The 24,400-nt window shown below is 37.3% G+C and overlaps 1 protein-coding gene and 1 long non-coding RNA gene across 9 annotated transcripts in view; one reads left to right on the forward strand and one right to left on the reverse strand.

Moving 5' to 3' along the window:
* MAST4 (microtubule associated serine/threonine kinase family member 4) overlaps positions 1-24,400 on the forward strand; it is a 216,035-nt gene that overhangs the window by 180,948 nt on the left and 10,687 nt on the right. For all 8 annotated transcript variants that reach the window (XM_087715576.1, XM_087715577.1, XM_087715579.1 and 5 more), the window contains 12 exons: positions 2,336-2,544; positions 3,133-3,271; positions 3,917-4,049; positions 4,664-4,829; positions 7,787-7,888; positions 10,568-10,690; positions 11,291-11,409; positions 12,460-12,584; positions 12,679-12,911; positions 14,545-14,745; positions 16,636-16,865; positions 20,991-21,113. In XM_087715576.1, coding sequence (XP_087571702.1) covers positions 2,336-2,544; positions 3,133-3,271; positions 3,917-4,049; positions 4,664-4,829; positions 7,787-7,888; positions 10,568-10,690; positions 11,291-11,409; positions 12,460-12,584; positions 12,679-12,911; positions 14,545-14,745; positions 16,636-16,865; positions 20,991-21,113 — 1,903 coding nt within the window. The remainder of the gene's footprint in view (positions 1-2,335; positions 2,545-3,132; positions 3,272-3,916; positions 4,050-4,663; positions 4,830-7,786; positions 7,889-10,567; positions 10,691-11,290; positions 11,410-12,459; positions 12,585-12,678; positions 12,912-14,544; positions 14,746-16,635; positions 16,866-20,990; positions 21,114-24,400) is intronic.
* On the reverse strand, positions 4,540-23,979 carry LOC148045324 (uncharacterized). Its single transcript, XR_015696664.1, has 2 exons — positions 23,630-23,979; positions 4,540-6,604 (listed from the first exon to the last, which is right to left on the reverse strand). It is a non-coding gene; the product is annotated as an uncharacterized LOC148045324 (long non-coding RNA).

Genomic DNA, 24,400 nt, shown 5'->3' on the forward strand with positions numbered 1-24,400 from the left:
AGAGATTACGATTTAATGGATTTGTATGCCGCCCAATCCCGAAGGACTCCGGGAGAGGGGATGGTTCTGTGTGAGCAACAGGCACATGCATGAGTGCACTCATCTCTATTTGAATAAGTGACAGGTACATGTGCTTACCACTCACATAAATGGAGCTTTGAGTGCGAGTGCCTGCTGCTCACACAAATGGAGCTGCACCTGTGCTCACCCACCATTTGCATGACCCTATTCTGAATGGGCCACATCCTGATAGTGGGCTGAGGCCCAGGGGTTGGGGAAGACCAGGAGTGAGTTATTATTTTTCCAAGGGCCCACATGAGAAATGAGCTGTTGTGGAGAGCTGCTGGTGCACCACTACTACTCCTTGACCACTCCTTACTGCCATCCCCCGACTCCCCCCCCAGTTGTTGCCAACTTTGTCACCGGACAGGGATTGTCAAAGGGCCAGTTGTGACTCATAGGCCATAAAATGCCCAATCTGTGTAAGACAGACAGCTATGTGAGTTTCTTAAATAAATGAATGAATATGAGACAGCAGTGTGACGTGGTTGCAAAAACTATATTTTCAATTTTATGGTATATTAAGAAATATAGTTACCAAGACATAAGGTGTAAATGTACCAAATACACTAAGTGCAAATATATTAAAATGAGAAAACAAATTATCAGAAGTTTTCTCTCTCTCTAAATAGCTAATAGCACAGGAGGCAGATTGACTTTCTAGTGAGAGGCTGTTCCAAAGTGTAGGTACACCAATAGAAGAGTGGCTTTGGGCCTCTGAAATGAGCAATAGGAATAATTCTGAATAAGAGGAGGAAGATCCACAACTAAGGCAACAGTCAGAAAAATAAAAATGGGGCCCAAAGCAGAATTGTAATGTAAGAAAGTGTCTCATACATGATCATCCTTAGTTTTCACGACGATAAGGAATGGGAGGGGGGGAGTTTATTCAGCATTGCAAGTTTCTATTATTGTAATCTTATAATAAAAGTAGCATACACAACTCATGCTGTTCTAGTCTAATCTGCTTTGAAAGGCTGGCACATTCATATGTATCTGTTTGTTCAACTATTCTGTGCTGAAGAATTGCGGAATCCCAGAAAAGGATAAAGCCAAATCACAATACTTTTCTCTTCTGGAGCTTTTAAATCCTGCTAACTGAGGAAAGGTTGCTGATTCCCCCCCCCCCCCGGCAATCCACATATTTCTACTACTTAACATATTTGAAATGTTTCCTGAAGGTGCTTCATAAAAATATATATCTTGGAACTTAAGCTATAAATACTTACACAAACATCAAATTTTGAAGAGGTAAATGTGGCTTTGTGGCAATGAGAACATGGTGTTCTCTAAAATACATTATGAGGAAATGCAAACAGTGGATATGTGATTTGAACTTTTGATTAAGTTAGTGTCATTGTAATTTGAATTTTAATTTATTGTAATAATATTGGCTTGCAAGCACTGAATTATGGTATGTTCAAAGGCATTTATCTTCAGTTTTTGAGTTTTCACTTGTTTTCTTTCTTTCTTTTGTATACTTTCTCTAGTTTGAAAATTAAGAAATTAAACTAGTGTATTAATTGTGATACTACATATAGTATGAGTAGGGAGGAATCTATTTTTTTAACTTCTTATGATAAATCCTGAATATAACAACAGTGTTACCTATGAAATTTATGCCATTTTCAACCTTGTTCATAATCAATATGTTAATTTTAATGTATTATTTAATTATTACTTAAATTATTAAGTAATTTATTTTTAATCTATTAATGCAGAACTTGTCCTGGGGTGGTTTTGAGTGTTACAGTGATTATCTCAGCTGTGAATTTTATGATAGTTTTTATGTTTTTATACTATTGTATTGTTTGGTTGTTTTATATTGTTTTATTTATTTATAAGGCACCTAGAGCATATATATGACATAGGTAGCTGTATAAATTGGAATAATAAATAAGTGATTTTTTTCTTATTTATATTTATAATCTTTCAACTTTCCTTTGAAACTGAACATTTCTGGGTACAATAACATTTTATCTAACTGTGTATTATTTCAGTTGTAATATTGTGCCGTATCTTTTTTTATGAAAAATTTAATAAAATGAAACAGGGATAATGATCAAAACATTATGAATGCTTCTTTTCTGTAATTGAGTAGATGAATGATAAATTGGGATAGCAAGCTGCATTAAGAAATAAATTTTATTACTTCTCAAATGTTAAACTTGTTAATGTTAAATGTTAAACTCCTACCAGATTGCACACCTACTTAGTATTACAAATTTTTAAATTGTAATTGATTTAATAATTCCCCATTACTTTTCTTTCCAAGGGCTGTTTACCTAGTGCGTCATAAAGAAACAAGACAGAGATTTGCAATGAAAAAGATTAACAAACAGAATCTCATTCTTCGAAACCAGATTCAGCAGGCGTTTGTTGAGCGTGATATCCTGACATTTGCAGAAAATCCATTTGTAGTCAGCATGTATTGTTCCTTTGAAACTAAACGCCATTTATGCATGGTCATGGAGTATGTGGAAGGTACAGTCTTTGTTTTACATCATGTGTCAAGTGCAACGATTGTAATATTGAGGAACCATAAATGAATATTGAAAATTAGAAATTTCTAATGTTTTATCTCTTGACTTAAAAGATGACTCTCCTCCATATGTCATAGTAATTGTATAGCAACAATGGGAATGGAAAAGGGAGACATAGCATCAAGTCTCTGTATGATCACAAGATTATCTAATGTCATTTTGTCTGTTATAATCTCTTATTTAATTTACCTCACGGGTTATTGAGGAAAGAAATGAGAGTGGGAAGGAAAGACTCCAACCAAACAAGTTGTGGTTGGTACAAAATTGCCCCCAAGTCGTGATGCACATTTGTAAAGCTAAATGCTTTCTTCGCTATAGTATAATAAGCAAATTAGTGTACAATATTTTAAAATTTTAACCTGAACTAAAAAAAAAAAAATTTCTGTATGTTCACACTGAAGTGCATTTTGTTTTTTTTATTTGCTAATAAGAAAGTTTGTTTTTAATACTGCCATCTGTTTGCTAGTAGGAATGTTGTGGTTGATTTCTCTGTGTGGAATAAAATATAGCAATATGCATTATGTTTTAGGTGGAGACTGTGCTACTTTGATGAAAAATATGGGCCCTTTGCCTGTAGATATGGCCAGGATGTATTTTGCTGAGACTGTTCTAGCACTGGAATATCTCCACAACTATGGAATAGTACACAGAGATTTGAAACCTGATAAGTATGTATGTAGCATGTAATTAACAGAAAATACTTACAGAAAAACTAGGAGTGTATAATATGTAGCAAGAAGCAAATCTTTATTTTATTCTTGTTGTATATATTCAGAATTCACAATGCAATATTTTTAATTATACAAAGAAGGATGATTTGTGAAATAAATTCATAATTAAGATGAATATTAGTACATATATTCAAGATATTTATGTTCATAATGTGTTCATTGATTAAACTATTTTATAACTTCCATTTTTAAAATTTGAATTGAGTACACCACTGCATTATAAATTTGTGTTATGATGTTTGATATTTAATAGTGAATAATTTAAATGGACATTCTTAAAAAAAATGTGACACAGTTTACAAATTGATAACTTTAGTTTTTTAAGGTGTCAACTCTCTTCCCATCACTCCTTAAGGCTATCTTATGATTTAATGGATCTCACTAAGCTAGTAGCACTTTGTTTTCAAAATTAAATATACACCATGAAAAATTACATTTCAAATGTCATAGTAATTCCAACATTCTTGCAGATAGAATGTGATTATAATAAAGACTTAATATTAAATGGTGATTTGAAAACACTTTTCTGTTACAACAGTAACGAAGTTGCTAATAGTTACTTATGCTTATTCTCTCTTCCAGTTTATTAGTAACATCCATGGGACATATAAAGTTAACAGATTTTGGGCTGTCTAAGGTTGGCCTCATGAGTATGACTACTAATCTTTATGAGGGTCATATTGAGAAGGATGCTAGAGAATTTCTGGATAAACAGGTAACCAATGTTTGTTTTCTTTCTGAAAGTTTAGTAAATTAGTTTTAATTTCTATAATAGTATTGCAAATTCCTATAGAAGAGTTATCTTTATTTTTGCACTGCAGATTGTTTCAGATTTGGTTTTTCACCATTATGGTCTATTAGTAAGATGAATGGTCTAATTGAAAGCAAGTGAGGTTGTGAAAGAGACAAATTGAATGTTGTTTTTATAAAGAATTCAGAGTCTCAGCAGAGTACTTGTGAAACTCATGATGCATTGTACAATCAAGGATGCTAAAAATCCTAGCTATGGCCCATTTCCCTTTAAGCATGCCTCATTACCATTTACCCACAATCTGTTCACTCTAAGATTTACTTAAGGTAAAACTGTCCAAGTTTTCAATTTAAAATAAGAATAGTCCAAACATAATCAGTATAAATATATGTATAATGTATTTTGATTTCAAGTTGGCAGGCAGTGTCTTGGAATATCATTTGACTTGCACAAGTTAAGTTGGAAACTTTTATTAGAAAAATGTGAAAAATTAACATTTTCTTAAAAATTAAAAACTATTTAATATGATAGACAATGTTAAGATTTACAAATGTCTTTTTTACTGTTTCTTTATTTAGGTTTGCGGTACACCAGAATATATCGCTCCAGAAGTGATTCTAAGGCAAGGTTATGGCAAGCCGGTGGACTGGTGGTCCATGGGAATTATCCTTTATGAGTTTCTTGTTGGGTGTGTGCCATTCTTTGGAGATACACCAGAGGAGCTATTTGGACAAGTTATCAGTGGTAATTATCACAAGACAGAAGTGATTTTCCTTATATCACTACACACTTTCCTTTAGGGATGGCTACCTGTGATGGAACAAGGGGTGGGGGAATCGTGGCATTATGCTTTCAGGGAGGATGCAGCACATTCCAGATAGGGGCCCAAAACAGAAACCTGCACAGCCTTGAACTGGATGGATAAGTAGGAATAAGTTCAGGGTAGCCACACTTTAAAATCTCCCAAAATATATCTATTAGGTTAGAAAGTTATGTCTTTAGTCTGGCAAGATTCTACTAGGCATAGGCAAATAAAGAACTGAACTTGATTAGATTTCAACATGTCGTCTTTGGGCTTGGGAGTGACTGTAACACTCCCTGACCAGTTTTAATTCCTCAGTCAGGGTTTTATTATTTATGAAAGCCTATAATACTATATTATGTATCTATAACTAATCTCCATCTCGCCCATCAGGCAAGAATTATAAGTCTGCAAATTTAAACTTCAGAAAAAATAGAATAAATTTAAGAAATATTATTATATATTCTTTCTAGAGCGCTTAATTTATTTTTTTATAATTTGAATCACTTCCATGTTTTCCCATTCTGTAAAGTTTTCACTGCTAGAAGAATCTTTTCTCTTGACACACATCCCAGGTCTAAAGTCATTTGAGTAAATGTGTTTGCTTTTCAGTAATTACAATAACAGCAATCACAGTTACATTAACAAATACTAGTAAAGTCGTGGCTATGCATTAAATACACATTTAGAACAATTTCTGTCTGCATGTTTCCAGTATAGAGCAATTGTGATTAAGAAACTAGGGAAAGGAATGGAAAAGGGAAAAAAATTGCTACAGAGCTGCCAGAGAAGAATAAGATCATGAAGAAATTAAAAGTGTGGTTGTATCATGATTGGTAGATTGGTGTTGATTGGTGCTGATTGGTGCTGCCTGTGTGTCCATTGTTGTTTCGTGTTGTAACCGCCTGGGTGGGGCTTGTTTGTTGACTAGGGTTGGTTTCCAGATATCTGGTAGGCGGGAGGTATTGTCACGTTTATTCATGTTGTGGGGGTGTTTCTCTATTTCGATAGCTTTCGATAGCTTAATTATTCTCTTGTTGAAGTGTTCAGTTTTGGAGATTAACCTGGTTCCTTCAAAATTAATTTCATGTCCTGTAGCTTTAAGGTGCTGGAAAAGGGAGGAAGTTTTTTCTTTTTTTTCTTATTGCGTTCTTGTGTTCTGCGATGCATGCATTTATTCTCCTGTTCATTTGTCCTATGTATGTTGCAGGGCAGATTTTGCATGGTATTTTGTAGACTCCTTAGTTTTCTAGCTGGATTTTGTCTTTGGGGTTTCTTAAGATGTTGGCTATTTTTTGGTCAGTGTTGAAGGCTGTCTTGATATTGTGTTTGTGGAGAATTTTGCTGATTTTATCTGTGGTGCCTTTGATGTAAGGAAGGAGGGCAATGCCATTGTCCTGTTCTGTGTCTTGGTTTTTTGGGGGAGTCTCCCTTTGTATTAGGTTGGTAATTGTTTTTCTTTGGAATCTGTTGGAGATTAATACATTTGTGAGAGTGTGCAGTTCAGTTTTCAGGTGGTCTTTGTCGGCTAGGCGTTTGGTTCTGGAGATGAGGGTCTTGGCTACAGAGTTGATCTGTTCAGGGTGGTGATGGGATTGTGCATTTAAGTAGCAGTTGGTGTGTGTTTTTTTCCGGTAGATGGTATGTCCTAGGGAGCCATTGGGTTTTTTGTAGATTAGGACGTCCAGAAAGGGAAGTTGGTTGATGCTTCAATTCACTATGGAAATAGAAGTATTTATATAAATAAAAGTAAATATATATATATAAAGGAGAGGAGAAAGCAATTAAATCAATGACAGGCAGTTTAAACAGAAACTATTTAAATTAATGATTCAAAGTACCATAGTCTAGTCAAACCTTAAATATTATCTATACTTTAAAAAGTTCACATTGACTTAATTTGCATAAAATGGAAAATGCCTAATGGCGTAATGCAATAAATTAGAAGAGGTGTAATAAAAACTTTAAAACAATTGTTTCCCAAATAATAAAGAATGGGGAAATGAAGAATTCAAATGCAGTTCACAGATTGTTAATGATTTCACTGGTAGTTGTTACAGTATAATGTTATTTCTGTAGCAGCTGTTCTTATTTCATTTAAAATTCCATAACCTTTTAGATTGTAACCTGCAGGCTGAACCAAAGTATTGTTTTGCAGCTTGTGGCAAAAACTAAATGCTAATTGAACCACATCTATCACGATTCTAGTTGGTGTTCTTTCATGTTTTCCAGATGCATAGAAATAGATACCTGTTGTTTATGTCAAACAATCTATGTTTACCCATTTCCCAATATATTTTACGAAATATGTTAAGGTCTATTAATAAAAGGAGATGGTAATGGTAAAGGAAAAAAAATTGCAATTGTGTTTTTAAAAAGGCTTAAAGAAATAATCTGGCATAGTTTTTAATAAAAGTGAAGGAAATATATGGTATGCCTACTGTTAATGAGCTTTTTATACAATATGCTAGCTGTTCATAATACAAGTAATAAATACTGTTTCTGATATGGTACAAAGCTATATAAAATGTTTAATTAGTACATGTAATAAATGTTTTAGCTTTGATCCCTTAGGGTATCAACACATACTCATATTTTTCAAATCAAATTTAAATGGCATTTTAAAAACTGAAAACCAGCAAACTTCAGAATAAGCTTTTATTTATTTATGTGCTTGAAGTCTTGGGTGTATGCATAGTATATTATATGCTACAATAAGTAGTACAATAAACTAGTAATATTAGACAATACAAAAGTGTTTCAAACATTTTTGAGGTTCAAAATCTATAAAGGAATAACAATTATGAACTGAAAATTAAGCTGCCTTCATTTGTCCATATAGTATGCTACGACATTAAAAAAAACAAACAGATTTACAAATAGTATTTATTTCTCCTAGATGAGATCAACTGGCCTGAAAAGGATGAAGCACCACCTCCAGATGCCCAAGATTTGATTGCTTTGCTTCTGAGACAAAACCCTTTGGAGAGATTAGGAACAGGTTAGAAAACTTTGCTTTTATTTTACTGCATGCTAGAAGTATTATCTCTTTGTCTGCTGTGTGTTTGATCTTTTTGTTTCTACTTAATAAATACCTGTCTCTGGCTGTAGTTTAAAAACGTATTTCTTGGTTCTTTTTGTTTTGCCAACCTAAACAATAACTAAGCTGGCATTGAATCTAACTACACGTTCTAAATTCTTCTCATTTTCTAATCTATTCTTACTATTTTTTTTGTTTATTTGTATCTTGCCTTTATTATTTTTACAAATAGCTAAAAGCCAGAAACATATATAATATTCCTTCCTCCTCCTATTTTTCCTCACAATAGATCAATAAAATGCTGGTCCTCACTAGTTAAACAATTTGGCATTATGGTAAAGATGGTAGAGGATGCCGAATTGATTAATTCCTGAGAGACTTGCAAATAACCTGGAATGGTTTATCTAGATAATACACTAGTACTTCACAAATACACTTTTAAAAAAACTATCATGTTTGCCATGACAATTAGAACCCCAACATTTTGATGGGATCTCTTCAATCATAAAATTGGTCACACATGTTTTGAAGCAGTCCACCAATTATTTCTCCCTCTCCCTCCTAATACTTAAAACGTTCATTACAGTTGGGGGACTCAAGATGTAGACTAATAAAAGTCTCATTATGTTTATTTCTTTGTCTATTTGTACCTTCAAATTAACCCATACAGTTTATTATCTCTCTGTCTGCTGTGCAGACACAACTCTGTCTGGTGGTGCAGTGGTTAGATTGCAGTACTGCAGGCTACTTCTGCTGACTGCCGGCTGCCTGCAATTTGGCAGTTCAAATCTCACCAGGCTCAAGGTTGACTCAGCCTTCCATCCTTCCGAGGTGGGTAAAATGAGGAGCCAGATTGTAGGGGGAAATATGCTGACTCTGTAAACCGCTTAGAGAGGGCTGTAAACTAATTTCGTTGTATTTAAGTACAATGACAATAAAGATTATACTTACTTACTTATAAAGCACTATAAAGCAGTATATAATTCTAAATGCTATTGCTAATGCTATTATACTGCAGCAATTTTGAATCAATGTACCATATTTTTGGACTATAACATGCACCTAGATTTTGAAGAGAAAAACAAGGAAAAAAAGGTTTTGTCCTCCACACGTCTGGGTTTCCCCCTCCCTGGCCCCCAGGAGCACTCTGCAGGCCTCCCAAACACTCTGTGCATTTCGTTTCCACCAAAAATTAGTCTATTTTTGGTGAAAACAGGACATGGGGGAGGTTGGGAGGCCAAAAACAGGGCCGAGGAGGAAAAGTGTGTCTTATATTCAAAAAATACAGTACCTAAAATCTACTAACTTTAAAAATATGTAAAAAATCCGGAACCCATTATACCTGTGAAATTAAAATTTTCATTATGTTCAGACCAGGTTTATTTGCAAAAGGGTTTGGGGTGTTGCACCATCCCCACAATCATATGATTTCCCAATGTTCCCTGTCATTTCCCACAAGCAAAATCAATGACAGAAATTAGAAGTCACTTCAACTGTCACTGCTTTTGTCCCCATTTGTGGTAATTCTGTTTACCTGTTTAGGTAAGTACATATCAACTTATTTTTGAAGTTCATTTGCCACTACAATTATATTTATATTTATGATATATACTCTTCCCAGATGATTACAGAACCATCCAACATTGGACTGAAAAATAGAAATATGGTCATCCTACAATTAAATGTTTATTTTGGTCATCGCAGAGACCGTGCTAGCTTTCTCTCACAGTATGACCCCAGAGGCCACAGGGAATTCTGCGAAAGATATAAAATTGCTCTTAAAATCTAGCCTATATTTACTAAACGTACCAAATTTAAAGAATTTTTACAATTTTCTCCTCTCCAATAAAAAGAAGGTAAAGAGGCAAATCTTTATTTTATACTTCTACATGAGGGATTGAAAATCTGTATCACTATGTTTCTGCCTAAGCTACAATAGCAACCATCATTCACTATTGACAATGCTGCTTTGGAATTCTGGAAATTGTAGTTTGCTGCAACTGGAAGTAATGGAAGATGAGGGAGGTGTCATTAGTTTTCAGTGGAAAATGGAATTTCTTATGCTTCAAAGCTCTGCTTCATTAACCATGAATGTAGAATTGTTTGCAAATGATAATATGTCAGTGAAAAAATATTTACTTTCTATAAATATTTAGACTACTCTGAGAAATTGTACAGTGTACAGTACACTGTCAAATGCTTTACATGCTGGCAAAGATTATTTACTTATCAAATTTGAGTATTGTGGGGAAAAATTTTTAGGCAAAAATGCAAGTAGAACCTTGAAAAATATTTTTTTTAAAACCTACAAGGAATCCATTGTTTTAATAAATATTTGCTTTCTGCTGATTTATAAATAAGCTTCCTTTAATATTACGTCCGAGTTTTGGGTCTAATAGAAAATTATTATATACTGCTTAACAACTTAATAATGCACTAATAGTTAATGGGCATATTGTACTTTCTTTGGTGTTCTTTTTCCAAATATAAACATTTCTCATTAGTTATGAAAAGAGGTGGCATGATAAACCTGCAGCTCTTCTAATCTTTATCTGTAAATCTGAAAGGTAATTCATTTTTAGAAGTATAAACAATTTATTTGTATATATAATCTGCAACAGTTTTCTCTTGCTCCCCCAGGTGGTACTTATGAAGTGAAACAACATCAGTTCTTTCAAAACTTAGATTGGAATAGTTTGCTGAGACAAAAAGCGGAATTCATTCCTCAGCTGGAATCTGAAGATGACACAAGCTACTTTGACAGTATGTCTACTTTGATAGAGATATACCAAATATCCATGTATTAGCCATAAGACGAGATGAGGTGGCTGTGGAGCTGCCCCACATACTCTGCACTGGCTTAACTGAGGGCCCACGCAGCAAAGCCATCCATGCCTTGATACCTGCCTCGTGGCAGCAGAACCAGCAGCTATGTGCAGCAGGGCCCACGTGGCTTCTGGCCCATTTCTTTTGCTTGCTCGCAGCTGCAATGGAGCAGGACATCAAGTGGTGTGTTGGTGCCGCAGCCGTGAGGTGAGGCAGGTGTTGGGTCATGGATAGCCTGGCTGCAGGGGAGCCTGAGGTAAGTCGGTGCAGAAGCTCCAGCCCCTCTCCCTGCCTCGCGGTGGCAGCACTGATAGGCCACTCAGCCTCCTCCTCCGCCATAAACAAGCAGAAGTGATGGACTTCCTGCACATGAAAAAAACAAGACACCCCCTAAAAATAAGCCCTAGTGCTTATTTTGGGGCCCAAAAGAAAATAAGACCTGGTCTTATTTTCAGGGAAACTGTGTTTGTGTGTGTGTGTGTGTGTGTGTGTGTGTGTGTGTGTGTGTCTCATCTATTTATCTATCTTGTTTTATAGCTCGTTCCGAGAAGTATCATCATATGGAGACAGAAGAAGAAGAAGAAGAAGATACAAATGATGAAGATTTTAATTTGGAGATAAGGCAGTTTTCTTCATGTTCACATCGATTTTCAAAAGTTAGTACTTAAATATTGTGCATGCAAATATACATAGCACAAAATGTAATTATAAATGATTACAAAATCATTTGCATATAAATTTAAGGGTTTGGTATGTTAATATGGGTGAGGAACTCATGGCACACAAACCACTTGTCATTTTCAGTAGCCACCTGTGAATATACAGGGCAATAAAATTCTGTTCCCAGCAGCTTAAGGAATCAGTAAGATGCCAATATGATTACCATGAAGTGTATTTTTCTTCGACTGAATGAAGCTGTTGAGGAGGAGGGTTTAAAGTAAAGTTTACAGTGAGTTTGCAATTGATGTGGAATTGCAATAAACTTGATATCCTACTATAGTACCCTCTTGGATTATTGTGAATAAATTCAATCAGAGGGACTGCCCTATTTCCAAATTCTTTTTGCCAACAACATTCAATTATTATATTTAAAAAATATAAGTGTGTGTTTCTCTAATCCAAACATTACCATATTTTTTTAAAATTTTCCCTCCAAAAGATTTCCATTTGTTTTTCAATTGAATTGTCAGCTTATATGTTAAAGGTGTAAAAACTCTAAAATGCTTTATCTTGGCCTGATTGTTTTACACCACAAAAACCTGGCATTTTAATAGGGGTATGTAGACTTTTTATATCCATTGTGTGTTCTGCTTGTATTCAAGACGGTTGCAGTTGGGGGAGGAATGGGAAAGGAAAACCATGGGAAAATCAGCAGGCAAGTTGGTACACAGGAATGCAAGAAACAGAGGAAAGATGAAGGAGCAGGAGCTTTGCACTACTCACCTGTTCTGAGTTTCTTCTTTGCCAAAACCAGAAACAACCAAAATAATCTGGATTTCACTTTGACTGTATGTACTGTGAGCTACTTAGAATGATCCAGACAAACCCCGTGATGTATTTCTTCCTTGTATGAAAGTAAACTTAGATTGTACACACTTTCATTTGAAGTATTTGAAGGATATGACATACTTTTCTGAAGTTGTGTTTGATACAAGTAATGATTAACTTTTCATTATTTTGTCCTCATCCCCAACCCCCGCACACAGGTTTTTAGTAATATAGATCGAGTCACTATTCAGACTGAAGAAAAGGAGAATATAGTAGAAGGAACAACAAATGCGACACTAACATCTTCAGAATCTTCATGCTGGAGCTCAGAATATTCTGATATGTAAGTAATATTAATAATATTCGATTACTGTGTTACATTTGAGAACTTACGTATACTTAGTGTGTGTTGACATGTGATATCATTTTAAATATAGGCAACAGATATCTACATCAGTTTCTTCAGATACTGAAAGTGTTAAGCAGCGCCACAGTTCAGGGTTACTTCCAAAATTAGCTATATCAGCTGAAGGAGATTCAGAGGAATTACTGTGTTCTGTTGGATCTCATAAACTTCAAGAAAAGACTGTGTTTATAAGTGAAGAAACTGTTCAAGATGAAGTAGAGGTAACAACTCCAGCAAGCACAATTAGTAATTCCACACTCTCAGGTATGATGCATAATTGATGCATAATATATAGAAATGCCTTTTCTTAGGTCTACCTATTGAGCGGGCTATAAGAACAAGTTATCTTGAATTTTTCAACTGCTCAGGGGTTTGAAATGGGTCACTCAGATGAGCACATTGGATTGTTTTCTTTATATCACAACATATAGGGAACGAACGCAACTTTCTTTTACCTCTTGCCCCTCTTGGTTTAGTTATAAGAAGGTATTTACGTCAACTTTTTAAAAGAATATTTGTAACAGTAGTAAAATCTATTAAAATAACAAAGAACTAACATTTTCTATATTCTGCTGTTCATTGTACTCCTCAACCTTTCCTTAACATCTACTTTTAATGAAGAAGAAAAAAAAATCTAATGTGATTCATAGTGACAAGGTCATGGTCTCATCCTGAGAGATATAAGGATTTATAACTCTTGTAAGCATCAATTGACCAAGATACAATCCTTTGATACTAATAGAAAAAAAATGTAGCCCATGGTTGAACTGTGGGGTCCTTGGTGCTTTCTGAGCTTGATTGTTTGTAGTCATATCATTACTTGTCTGAAGGCTGAAGCCCTGATCTAGCACTGAAGATGTTACTTAGACTGGTAATAAAATGTCTACAGCAAACAGCCAAGGTCTGAGAGCATGAAGGACTTTTCAATCTTTTGATTCGATATGTACATATTGTTTAATAAGTACAGAATTCAAGCCAGCTATATATCTACTTGTTATGTTAGGTAATCCTTATTTGTCTAGTTTGCTGAGTAAAATATCATGGAGGGTACTAGCATAAATGCTTTGCTGTAATCACGATATATCTATACAGTAGCATTCCTATAATCTGTTAATAAAGTTATCTAATAAAAAGCGTATATGAAGTCCAAGGGACATGTTTGACTACACTCAGCTTAGTTTAATTTAAAGTCAGAAGCTCCAGCATTAGATGATCACTTTTCTCCAATGTTTTGACTACTGAAGCTTTCTCACCAGTTTTCTATATTGATACAATATTCTATAATACTCTGCCTAAAATGGTATGTTATAATCATATAGAAATAATCAGCTTTGGGCTGATAATCTTCTGAAATCTCCTCATTCATAGGAGCTCTAACTTTTTTTCTTTTGGTTTTATCCTATAAATATTAATGGAGATTCTCAATCAATCAAGTCATGGATGTACCGATGGTGCTTTTTCCAAAAGGCAACCAAAGTTTCTTATTTTTTTCCCTCTGAAAATGTTTCACTTCAGAACTGAAGAAGCTTTTTGGATAAGAGAAATATTTTCAAAGAAAAAAAAGTCAAATTGTCTTAGAAAAAGCACTTTTGGTATGTTTTATGTTGTATTTCAAAAATTGTAGCTGACAGCAAGCTAACCCAACAACTTTAAGCAGGGTTGTGAAAATTACACCAATTATTAAAGTAAGAAAAACATGGAAAGTTTAGTGCAAGGAAGGACAAAGAAACTGATATTAATGCTTGGTCCTTATCCCAAAATGATGATTAATAACTGTGCAGGTGCTTGTTCTAGAATTTTATTGCATGAGATTGTACCAGAAAAATAAATCCTTATGTTACTGCTTGACGTCCTCCCAAATCTTGATTTAATGTGTTGATTCTTTTACTTTGTGCAGCCGGTAGCTTTTCAGAGCACATGGATCAGATAAACGGAAGAAATGAAAGTGTGGACAGCACAGATAATTTCTCAAAGCCATCTACTGAACAAGCATCTCATATGGCTCGTCAGCGATTAGAAACTACAGAAAAAAAGAAAATACCTGGAAAGGTTACAAAGTCTCTCTCGGCCAGTGCTCTGTCCCTTATGATTCCAGGAGGTAGATACTGTTTACAATGATGAAATTGATCCTTTTTTTCCTCTTTAAGCAATGCATCTTCAATCAAACCTTTCTTGTGTTAAAATGAGTCATGCTTTTTAAAGGTTTTGCATGGTGTGTACACTGAATCTTTACTAATAATTATTTCCTATACATCATATTAAAAGGGGCACAGTGGCTCAGTGGCTTAGACACTGAGCTTGTCGATCAGAAAGGTCGGCAGTTCGAATCCCTTGTGTCGCATAACCAAGTGAGCTCCAGTTACTTATCCTAGCTTCTGCCAACCTAGCAGTTCGAAAGCACATAAAAATGCAAGTAGAAAAATAGGAACCACCTTTGGAGGGAAGGTAACAGCATTCCGTGTGCCTTTGACATTTAATCAAGCTGGCCACATGACTACGTAGACATGTTCGGAAAACGCTGATTCTTTGGCTTTGAAATGGAGATGAGGACCGCCCCCCCTCCCCCGAGTCAAGAATAACTAGCACATATGTGCAAGGGGAACTTTTACCTTTACCTTATAATATGCATCATATTGTTCTGTTCTTCTAAAAAAAAGTTGCATTATCTGGTGAATATTTGCTATTAGCAAAAGGAATTTTGATTTAAACAATGGATTGGATCAGATCCAGAAGAGAGAGGCGGGTAGATGGTGGCTTGCAGTGCTAAGGATTGGCCCATTCGAAGCCACCTTGCTTTTCATCTTCTGGATTTGTTATCCAGATCAGCGCATCGGCTGCCTTTCCCAAAGTAGATATACACTTGAACCAGATAAATGGAAGAAATGAAAGTAGGGATAGCCCAGATAATTTCTGAAAGCTATCAAGTGAACACATGCAACACGAGAGGAAAGCAAAAAAGAAAACATGCTGATCACATTACACTGTAATGTAATGTGAAAGAAATACAGAAGTGTATTTCTATGGACTGCACTAGTCCTATATGACTTGGCTGGGAGGGAGCTAGAATGAAATTATCCATCCCATGTTTTCCCTACTTTGTTTTAAATAATCTTCTGCAAAACATGGGTCTATTATATAGTTTGTAAGAGTAGGAACATATTCTTCCCAGTGGTAGGATTCATTTTTTTTTACTACCGGTTCTGTGGGCAAGGCTTGGTGGGCATGGCATGGTGGGCGTGGCATGGCTTGGTGGGCCTAGCAGAGGAAGGATACTGTAAAGTCTCCATTCACACCCCATTCCAGGGAAAGGTTACTGCAAAATCCACATTTCCACCCGATCAGCTGGGACTTGGGAGGCAGAGAATAGATGGGGGCGGGGCAGGTGTGAAATTTGGCAGATTCTGACAGGTTCTGGAGAACTGGTAGTAGAAATTTTGAGTAGCTCAGAGAACCAGCAAATACCATCTCTGGCTGGCCCCAGAGTGGGGTGGCAATGGAGATTTTGCAATATCCTTCCCCTGGAGTGGGATGGAATGGAGACTTTGTAGTATCCTTCCCCTGGAGTGGGGTGGGAATGGATATTTGGCAGTCTCCTTCCCCTGCCACACCTACCAAGCCACACCCACAGAACCAGTAGTAAAAAAATTGAATTTCACCACTGGGGTGGGGCCAGTCAGAGGTGGTTTTTACCAGTTCTCTGAACTACTCAAAATTTCTGCTACCAGTTCTCCAGAACTGGTCAGAACCTGTTGAATACCAACTCTGATTCTACCTTAAGCTTTTAAACAAAAAGATATTAACCATAAACATTGTATAAAATACATAAACCTGCTGGTTGGTAATTTTCCTCACCAAATAAAAGAAGTATTTTAGAATGTTTTGAATAATGCAGATACTTCTTAAACATGGCTGTGAATATGATAACATACTGTATTAACATATATATGAAACTGAATATACTCCTAAACAGAGGACCATTTTTTTCCAGATATATTTGGGGTGTCGCCTTTGGGCAGCCCAATGTCTCCCCATTCCATATCTTCAGATCCTTCATCTTCCAGAGATTCTTCTCCAAGCCGTGACTCATCAACCGCTCCTGCAAGTCCCCACCAGCCTGTCATAATTCATACTTCAGGCAAAAAGTATGGATTCACTATCCGAGCAATCCGAGTATATGTGGGTGATAGCGACATCTACACAGTCCATCACATTATTTGGGTAAAATTTATAATCTCTTGTATCTGATTAATTTGTTTGCAGGTTATGCTTAAATGAGACACATAATTCAGTGTAGTTTAATAAATGGAAAAATATTATAACTTAGTATAATATGTAATCCAGCTGTGCTCAATCATTTTGGTTTCAGATCTTCTTTATGATTGAGGACCCCAAATATCTGTCAATAGTACTATATTAGAAATTGAAACTGAGAAACTTTAAAATATTCATAGACTCCCTGGAAACTCCAGAATTCTCCAAACCACACTTTGAGAGCCACTGATTTAGTCTGAATTGGAAATATAACTAAAGTGGCTGTAAGACACAGTAGCCCTAACCATTTAAAATAGAATATTTGAACTTAAAAATGTAAATGGCATTAAAATTAGTATTTGTTCTAGAAGAACAATGTCTTCCAATTTCTTGCTATAGCAGTATTTGCCGTATTTTTCAGAGTATAAGACACACCTTTTCCCCCCAAAAAGAGGGTGAAAATCTGGGTGCGTCTTAAAGTCCAAAGGTAGGCCTACCCACCTGCTGCCCCCCCCCCAATCCACTAGTGGCTTGGAGAAGCATGGAGATTGGGACTTGGTTGGTGAAGTGGGCGCTGCGCAGGAGATTTAAGGCAAGGCAGCTAGCAGCTCTGCCAGTCCCTTTACCAGATGACCCAGGCAGAGGGCAGTCAGCTTTTCCTCCTGGTCCTGGCCCAGGAGGAAAAAGATGAGTCTGCAGAGAAGGAGGAGGAAGGTGTGCGGCTCTATGATGTGCAATGGGGAACCAGGGAGGAAAATATTTTCAGGTGGCAGCACTGGCTGTATGCCCCGTTTTTGGATTCGGGGAGGGGATCGCAGCGCTGCCACCCAAAAACGCTTTCCTCCTCGATTTTGGTGGAGGCCAAAAAAGTGGCACACTATCTGAAAGGGCTAACTGCCATTCCAGGCGATGAGTATTGCCAAAAAAGAGCATCACTTTTTTGTTCTCCACATGCCCAAACCCGTGGCACAACATAACCGCGAACGTCAAAAGCGCACCGACAACACCACGGCACTAAAACCACAATGTCAAAAGCGCACCGACAACAGCGCGCCGACAGAAGCGCGATTTAACTTAAGGTTTAGGGTTAGGGTTAGGGTTAGGGTTATTTTTAGGGTTATGTTACAGCGCGCTTCTGTCGGCGCGCTGTTGTCGCGCGGTTTTGACGGTGCGGTTTTGTCACCGCGCTTTAGTCTACCGCGGTTTTGTGGTGGAACCGCCCAAACCACTGCCCCCGCATTTTTATGAGGACAAGCAGCTCCACTAATTGCATTGGGGGATCAGGCCAACGGGTGGCAGTGGCTGGAAAGGAGAGACGTTTCGCTTTCGGGGCTCCCACTTGGCTCAGCTCCTGGGAGGGGTTAGGCAGTGGCGGCAGCAGCGGCAGCTCCTCACATTGTCGCGAAGTGAAGTCATTGTCGTCATTGTCTCTCCTGAGCTGCCCGCAGAGGTTTTAGTTTAAGGTGACGCTGCTTTACGCTGTCGTCCTGCGGCTGCAAGCAATAAGTGCCTCAGCCTCATCAGGCAGCTCATGAGAGACAATGGCCACAATGACTTCACTCCCCAGCAATGTGAGGAATTGCTGCCACCACCACCTAAGCCCTCCCGGGAGCTGAGCTGAGCAGGAGCGCCAAAAGTGAAACGTCTCTCCTTTCCAACCACCACCACCTGGTGGCCCGATCCCCCAATGCAATTCGTGGAGCTGCTTGCTCTCATGAAAATGTGGGGACGGCGGTTTTGGTGTGCAGAGACCGAAAAAGCGATGCTCCATTTTGGCAATACCTGTCTCCTGGAACGGCATTTTTCAGGCAGTTAGCCACTTTTTTGGCCTCCATCCCAATCGGGGAGGAAAATGTTTTCAGGTGGCAGCACTGTGATTCCCTCCCCGAATCCAAAAACAGGGAGTACAGCCACCGCTGCCATCTGAAAATGTTTTCCTCCCTGGTTCCCTGTTGCACATCATAGCACCTCACACCTTCCTCTGCCTTCTCTGCAGACTCACCTCTTTCCTCCTGGGCTAGGAGCAAAAGCTAACTGTCTTCCACCTGGGTCATCTGGAAAAGAGTCAGGCAGAGCTGCTAGCCACCTTGCCTTATACCTCCTGTGCAGCATCCACTTCACCAACCGAGTCCTGACCTCCACGCTTCCGCGGGCTGCTTGCGGAATCAGGCTCCGACTGAGGCAGCAAAGGCACAGGGGGCTTGCTGGGAAGCCTAGCACCATCTTTACTAGGACGAATGAAGTGCTGCATCTCTATTGGGCCTTGCTGTGAGAAAGTCAGGCTTTCAATGCCTACGGCTATAGATAGGGAGGTTGTGGTGTCTCGAGAGCAGAGCCTTCGGTGCCAAGTCCGTCTTGTGCTCCCATGAAAAATCATCCCCCACCCCACTCACTCCAGTTAAATGCACATAGGGTGACAGGGTTTGTTTTAAATGGATAAAAAGATTTGTGCTGCTCGTTATCAAAATCCGAGTGGAAGTGAGGACGCCGCTGATCCTGATGCTGGTAGGGTTAGGGTTAGGGTTAGGAGACAGAATTCTTTTTTTCTTGTGTCCCCCCCCCCTCAAAAATAAGGTGTGTCTTATACTCAGAAAAATGTGGTACTTAACAAAAGAAGTTGAATCATTCTGAATCCAATACTAATGCTGGGAGGGGATCTGAAGTCCAGCACTTTGGGCTGCTGCCTGACTCCCCCTTTTCTGATCAATTCAGCTATGATTTTCTTTCCCTCTTCCTCTCAACTACCCACTTTTTCTTCACATATTGGTTCAATTAATTCCATTTTTCATTCATATTTTCTATACGAGCAAACCACCTTATCATTCTTCCTTAACACAGGTAATCCCCATTTAGCTATTGTCTCATTTAGCAATTGTTTTAACAGTGATGAAAAAGGTCATTTTTTGAATGATCCTTTCATTTATAACCTTCACAGATTGTAAGCTCATAAGGACAGTTCCAGTTTCACTTAACTACTTCACTTAATGACAAAGTTGCCAATCCCAATTGTGATCACTAAATGGGGACTATCTGTAATGACCGCTCATTTTTGTATTCAGTCCACATTAATTCCTCACCTATCTTTTCTTAACCAGATCTTTTCTTGTTTTATTCCACACATTTTTTAAAACCCCTGTGCATTCACATTTTACATTTCTTCTAAATTTCACTTGTATGTAACAAAGCAGGCAGAAGCATCCAGTTATGCAAAGCCATTGTTCTTTCCCTTTGCAAACACTCCTAATAAAACACCATACACTCCTGAATCAGAATGTGTGTGTCATAAAATTTCTTCATCCATTTTTCCATCATTAGTAACTATTCTATCAAGGAACACAAATTCATCTATATGCTATAGATTTTCTTCACTTATATATAATTTGCAGTTATTCACTCCATTTTCCATACCAAACATAATTTCCTGGGTCTTTGATACATTAATTTTTAGATGCATACTCTTGCATCATGCAGTATATCTAACATTTGCTGCAAATCTTTCAGGTTCTCAGCCAACAACATGGCATCATCTCCATCAAAAGGTACTCATGCATATCTCTCCAATCAACATTCCTCTAATTTCTGCACAAACATTCCTTTATCTGTAAATACATTAAATAACCAAGCTTTAATGAGATATCCTTGTCTTGAAAAATACAACTGTAAATTTAAATGAAAAAACAACTCCCCACCACCAATAGGAAATCTTGGATTTGCATATACTTGTAAAATGACTTTGTCTACTTTTCAACATTCAATTGTGCTGGTTAGTGTTTCCCTTGGTTTCCCCAAAATTTTCTCTCATGATAGATCAGAATGTGATGATTTGGAACATAGAAATTTTAAAATGAAAACTCTGCACATGACAGGCAGAAAATTTAACATTAATAATTAATCTTTAAGGTTTAGTGATATAAAGAGCAGAACTGTTTATATTATGAAGATGATGGAATAAGTTTTTGTGATTGACTCGTACCATTGGCATGTGGAAGAGCAACAAAGTAATCCATTTTTTTCTTGATAAATCCAAAAGCTACTGCATTATACTTCTAGGGCAAATATATTTAAGCTTATGCATTTTCTTTTACTTTCTAGAACATTGAAGAGGGAAGTCCAGCCTATCATGCTGGGTTGAAGGCTGGTGATCTCATTACGCATATTAATGGAGAGCCAGTGCATGGCCTTGTTCACACTGAAGTCATAGAACTGTTATTAAAGGTACAGTAATCTGACAAAAACCTGTCCCTCGTGTTGTATGTTTTATCATTCATTCTTTTGTTCCCAATCAGTGAATTTACTATAGGTTACTCATTTTGTTATTTAAGCATATATAGAGTGTGTATGTATGTATGTGTGTATACACACACGGATGCAAACACAGGCAAACACACTATATCATTCTGAGGGTAGGATAAGAAGCAATGGGTAGAAAGTAATCGAGAAGCAACTTAGAACTAAGGAGAAATTTCCTGACAGTTAGAACAATTAATCAGTGGAACGACTTGCCTCCAGAAGTTGTGAATGCCCCAACACTGGAAGTCTTTAAGAAGATGTTGGATAACCATTTGTCTGAAATGGTATAGGGTTTCCTGTCTAGGCAGGGGGTTGGAATAAAAGATCTCCAAGGTCTCTTCCAACTGTGTTATTCTGTTCTATTATTCAGCATGCACTAACCAATTATACAGCAATAATATAGATTGGTCCATCAATTCAGTGGACAACTTATTTCCACTAGGATATGTACACCTTTCTGTGAAGTAGGACTTTATAGCTGACAATTAATGCATTGAAGATAATTTTTAATTAATCTAGGTTAACATATTCTTATATTTTATTTCAAATAATTTATTAAGTTGGAGTATTAATTAACATTGACTATGAATTTACAAAACTTCAGCAAATTATAAAGGGGTTTGGAATGTGATAGTAGATACAAATTAAAGGTGGGTGGGTTTTTTTTTAGTGTTTTCTCAATTAGCATCAAAGTCTGTCTGTCAAATAAGTCCTGACAAAGTAGACAAGCTTTAGATCCTAATTTAAAACAGAGTCATCTGATAGGAGCCAGGTGGTCTGCCTTCTTTTTCACAAAAGACTCCTCTGGAATAATAACCCTGCACACGGCCTCCCCACACTCCCAAATATGAATTTCCATGACTCTGCCATCCTTTAAAAAAGCTCTTGAGTCCAGTAGGGAGAATTTTCTTTATGAGCTAGCTGTATTAGTCCTAGATTATTTCTTACTTTTCATTTCAGTTCTTTTGCAGCTGTTTTTCACTTGTACACCATCCGGAGATATTAAAAGTGATGTGCCTAGCTTTATATATAAGTAAATAATGCAGAAATTATTGGCTGGTACAGAATAAATGGAGCAGAGAAAAAAATACTTCGAACATAAGATATTCTAAGAAAGTACCAGATGATATACCTTTCCAAAAAAACCTCTCCTCCCCCCCCCCTCATTCTGGATGGTAGATATAATAACAAGACAAAGCTTTGTAAGGTTTTGTAGTATATTATCTCAATCTCTTTTCCCATTAACTGTGGTAAGAAGCCAGAGGGGTCATTTACAATAGTGTCTCTCTCCATTTAGATTTCCATTCTTTTCTTTTTTTTCTTTTTTTGCATAAAGTTTTTTTTAAATTTTTAAATATACCGTATTTTTCGGAGTATAAGATGCACCAGAGTATAAGACACACCAAGATTATGAAGGAAGCCTTTAGGAAGTTTATAGAGTGCTGCCGAGGGGGGGGGGTAGCAAAAAACAGCCTTTTTTGGTTCATTTCTGCCCTTCCCAGCCTCCAGGAGTACTCTGGAAGCCTCCTATGACCATTTTGGTGAAGGGGACAGGGTTTCAGGAGCAAAAAATGCTATATTCAGTGTATAAGACACACCTAGATTTTCAGCCTCTTTCTTGAGGGAAAAAAGTGTGTTTTATACTCCGAAAAATACAGTACATCAACATTATTACAAGGACAGTGTGTCATCTCAGTGTCATTCAGTTTGATAGAAAAGTAATATTGATACAAATGAGAATTACTACATTAATCAAATGTATATGGTTCTAATGTTATTATACATATTTATGTCAGCACATAATCCTTCATTCTTCTGTTATTCAATATTTGCTACACCCTTCTAATAGTAATAGCATTGTTCTTGAACATACCTGATAACATCCTTTTTCAAAATCTGATCTTAACCTCTACCTTTCACTTTAAATTTATTATGCAAAAATAAGTATAACAATATTCCCCCTATTCCTAATTTCTTAATCTACTCTAATCAGCCAGTCTTTTTTTAACAAAAAAAAGGATGCTTTCTATCGTCTCTCACCCTCTTAGAAGTTTTGCTTTTCTCTTTTTAACTTGCTTCCCATGCTCCTCCCTTGGGTCCTTATCTACATCTTTCGTATTTAACCCAGCCATTATTTCCAACTCCACTATTTTTTTCTGCCAATCCACCCCGGAGTTTGCCAAATCCTATATCTTTCCCGCCCAAAAAGGCAAGAAAAGTCTTGAGTGTCCAAGTTACGATCCAAATCAAGACATGGTGTCAATCCAAAGTGAGGGAGGAATTACATCAACCAGAAAACACACAGTTAGGAAACAAACATGTTGTCCCCAGCATCGCCTCCATCTGTCTGCGGTGCCAAATATCCAGCTTCCAGTACAGCCCATCAAGAAGGGCGAGGCTTTCTCCTCATGAATAGTCTGGCTGACCTTCTCTGCTCCTACCTTTTCTCTGTCTTCTTCTGTCCTCTTCTCGGATAAGTACAGAAGGCATTTCCTCTTCCTCCTCACTGACTGGCTGCAGCTTCATACTTTCCCGGACCCTCAGTCAAATCCTTCACAGACAGCTGCTCAGAGCCATCAGTCAACTCTGCTCCTGACATGCCAGGAACTGGCAGGTCAGGAGCATAGAGAGTTATCTGGGGAAGCATCCAGGGGGAGTCAACACAGGACCCTCGCTAGTTTCTTGGGCTATAAAGTGAACGGGAAGGGAGAAACAATACTTTCACACTTGCAGGATTCTGTTACTGTTAACATACGTTAAAGCAGTATTAACTCATCTCGCCATGCTTTCTGTCTGGTCTCTCTCACAAGACTGATACCTATTCTGCTTTTGGAGAGGATGAAAACTGAGGTGACCACACAGAGGGAATGATCAAATAAATCTTGTTATCAAAGCTTCATTTCAACCAACAAAAGGGAATAGCGAACACCTTCCAGTCAGTCATTTAAATGACATGCTGACTCGGGATGTGTCTCAAACAAGATTAGATTTCATATGACTCAGTATTCCTGTTCATATGACACACATTATGATCCAGTTAGTTAAGCAAGTCAGCTGAATATGGCTGTTGTGTTTCTATGTGTCTCTGCCCCCCCCCCCCATTTTTGATTCAGTAAGCTTTGGATGGGTCATAGGGGGCTAGGACTACAGTCTGCTTCAGAAAAGTCCTGCTTTGATTTCGACTTCATTGGTCCCTTCACCCATTTCAATTC

The sequence above is a fragment of the Thamnophis sirtalis genome, unplaced genomic scaffold, assembly GCF_051295495.1.
Source record: "Thamnophis sirtalis isolate CommonGarterSnake01/CBP01778 unplaced genomic scaffold, rThaSir2_p1.2 scaffold_5, whole genome shotgun sequence".
Taxonomy (NCBI): domain Eukaryota; kingdom Metazoa; phylum Chordata; class Lepidosauria; order Squamata; family Natricidae; genus Thamnophis; species Thamnophis sirtalis.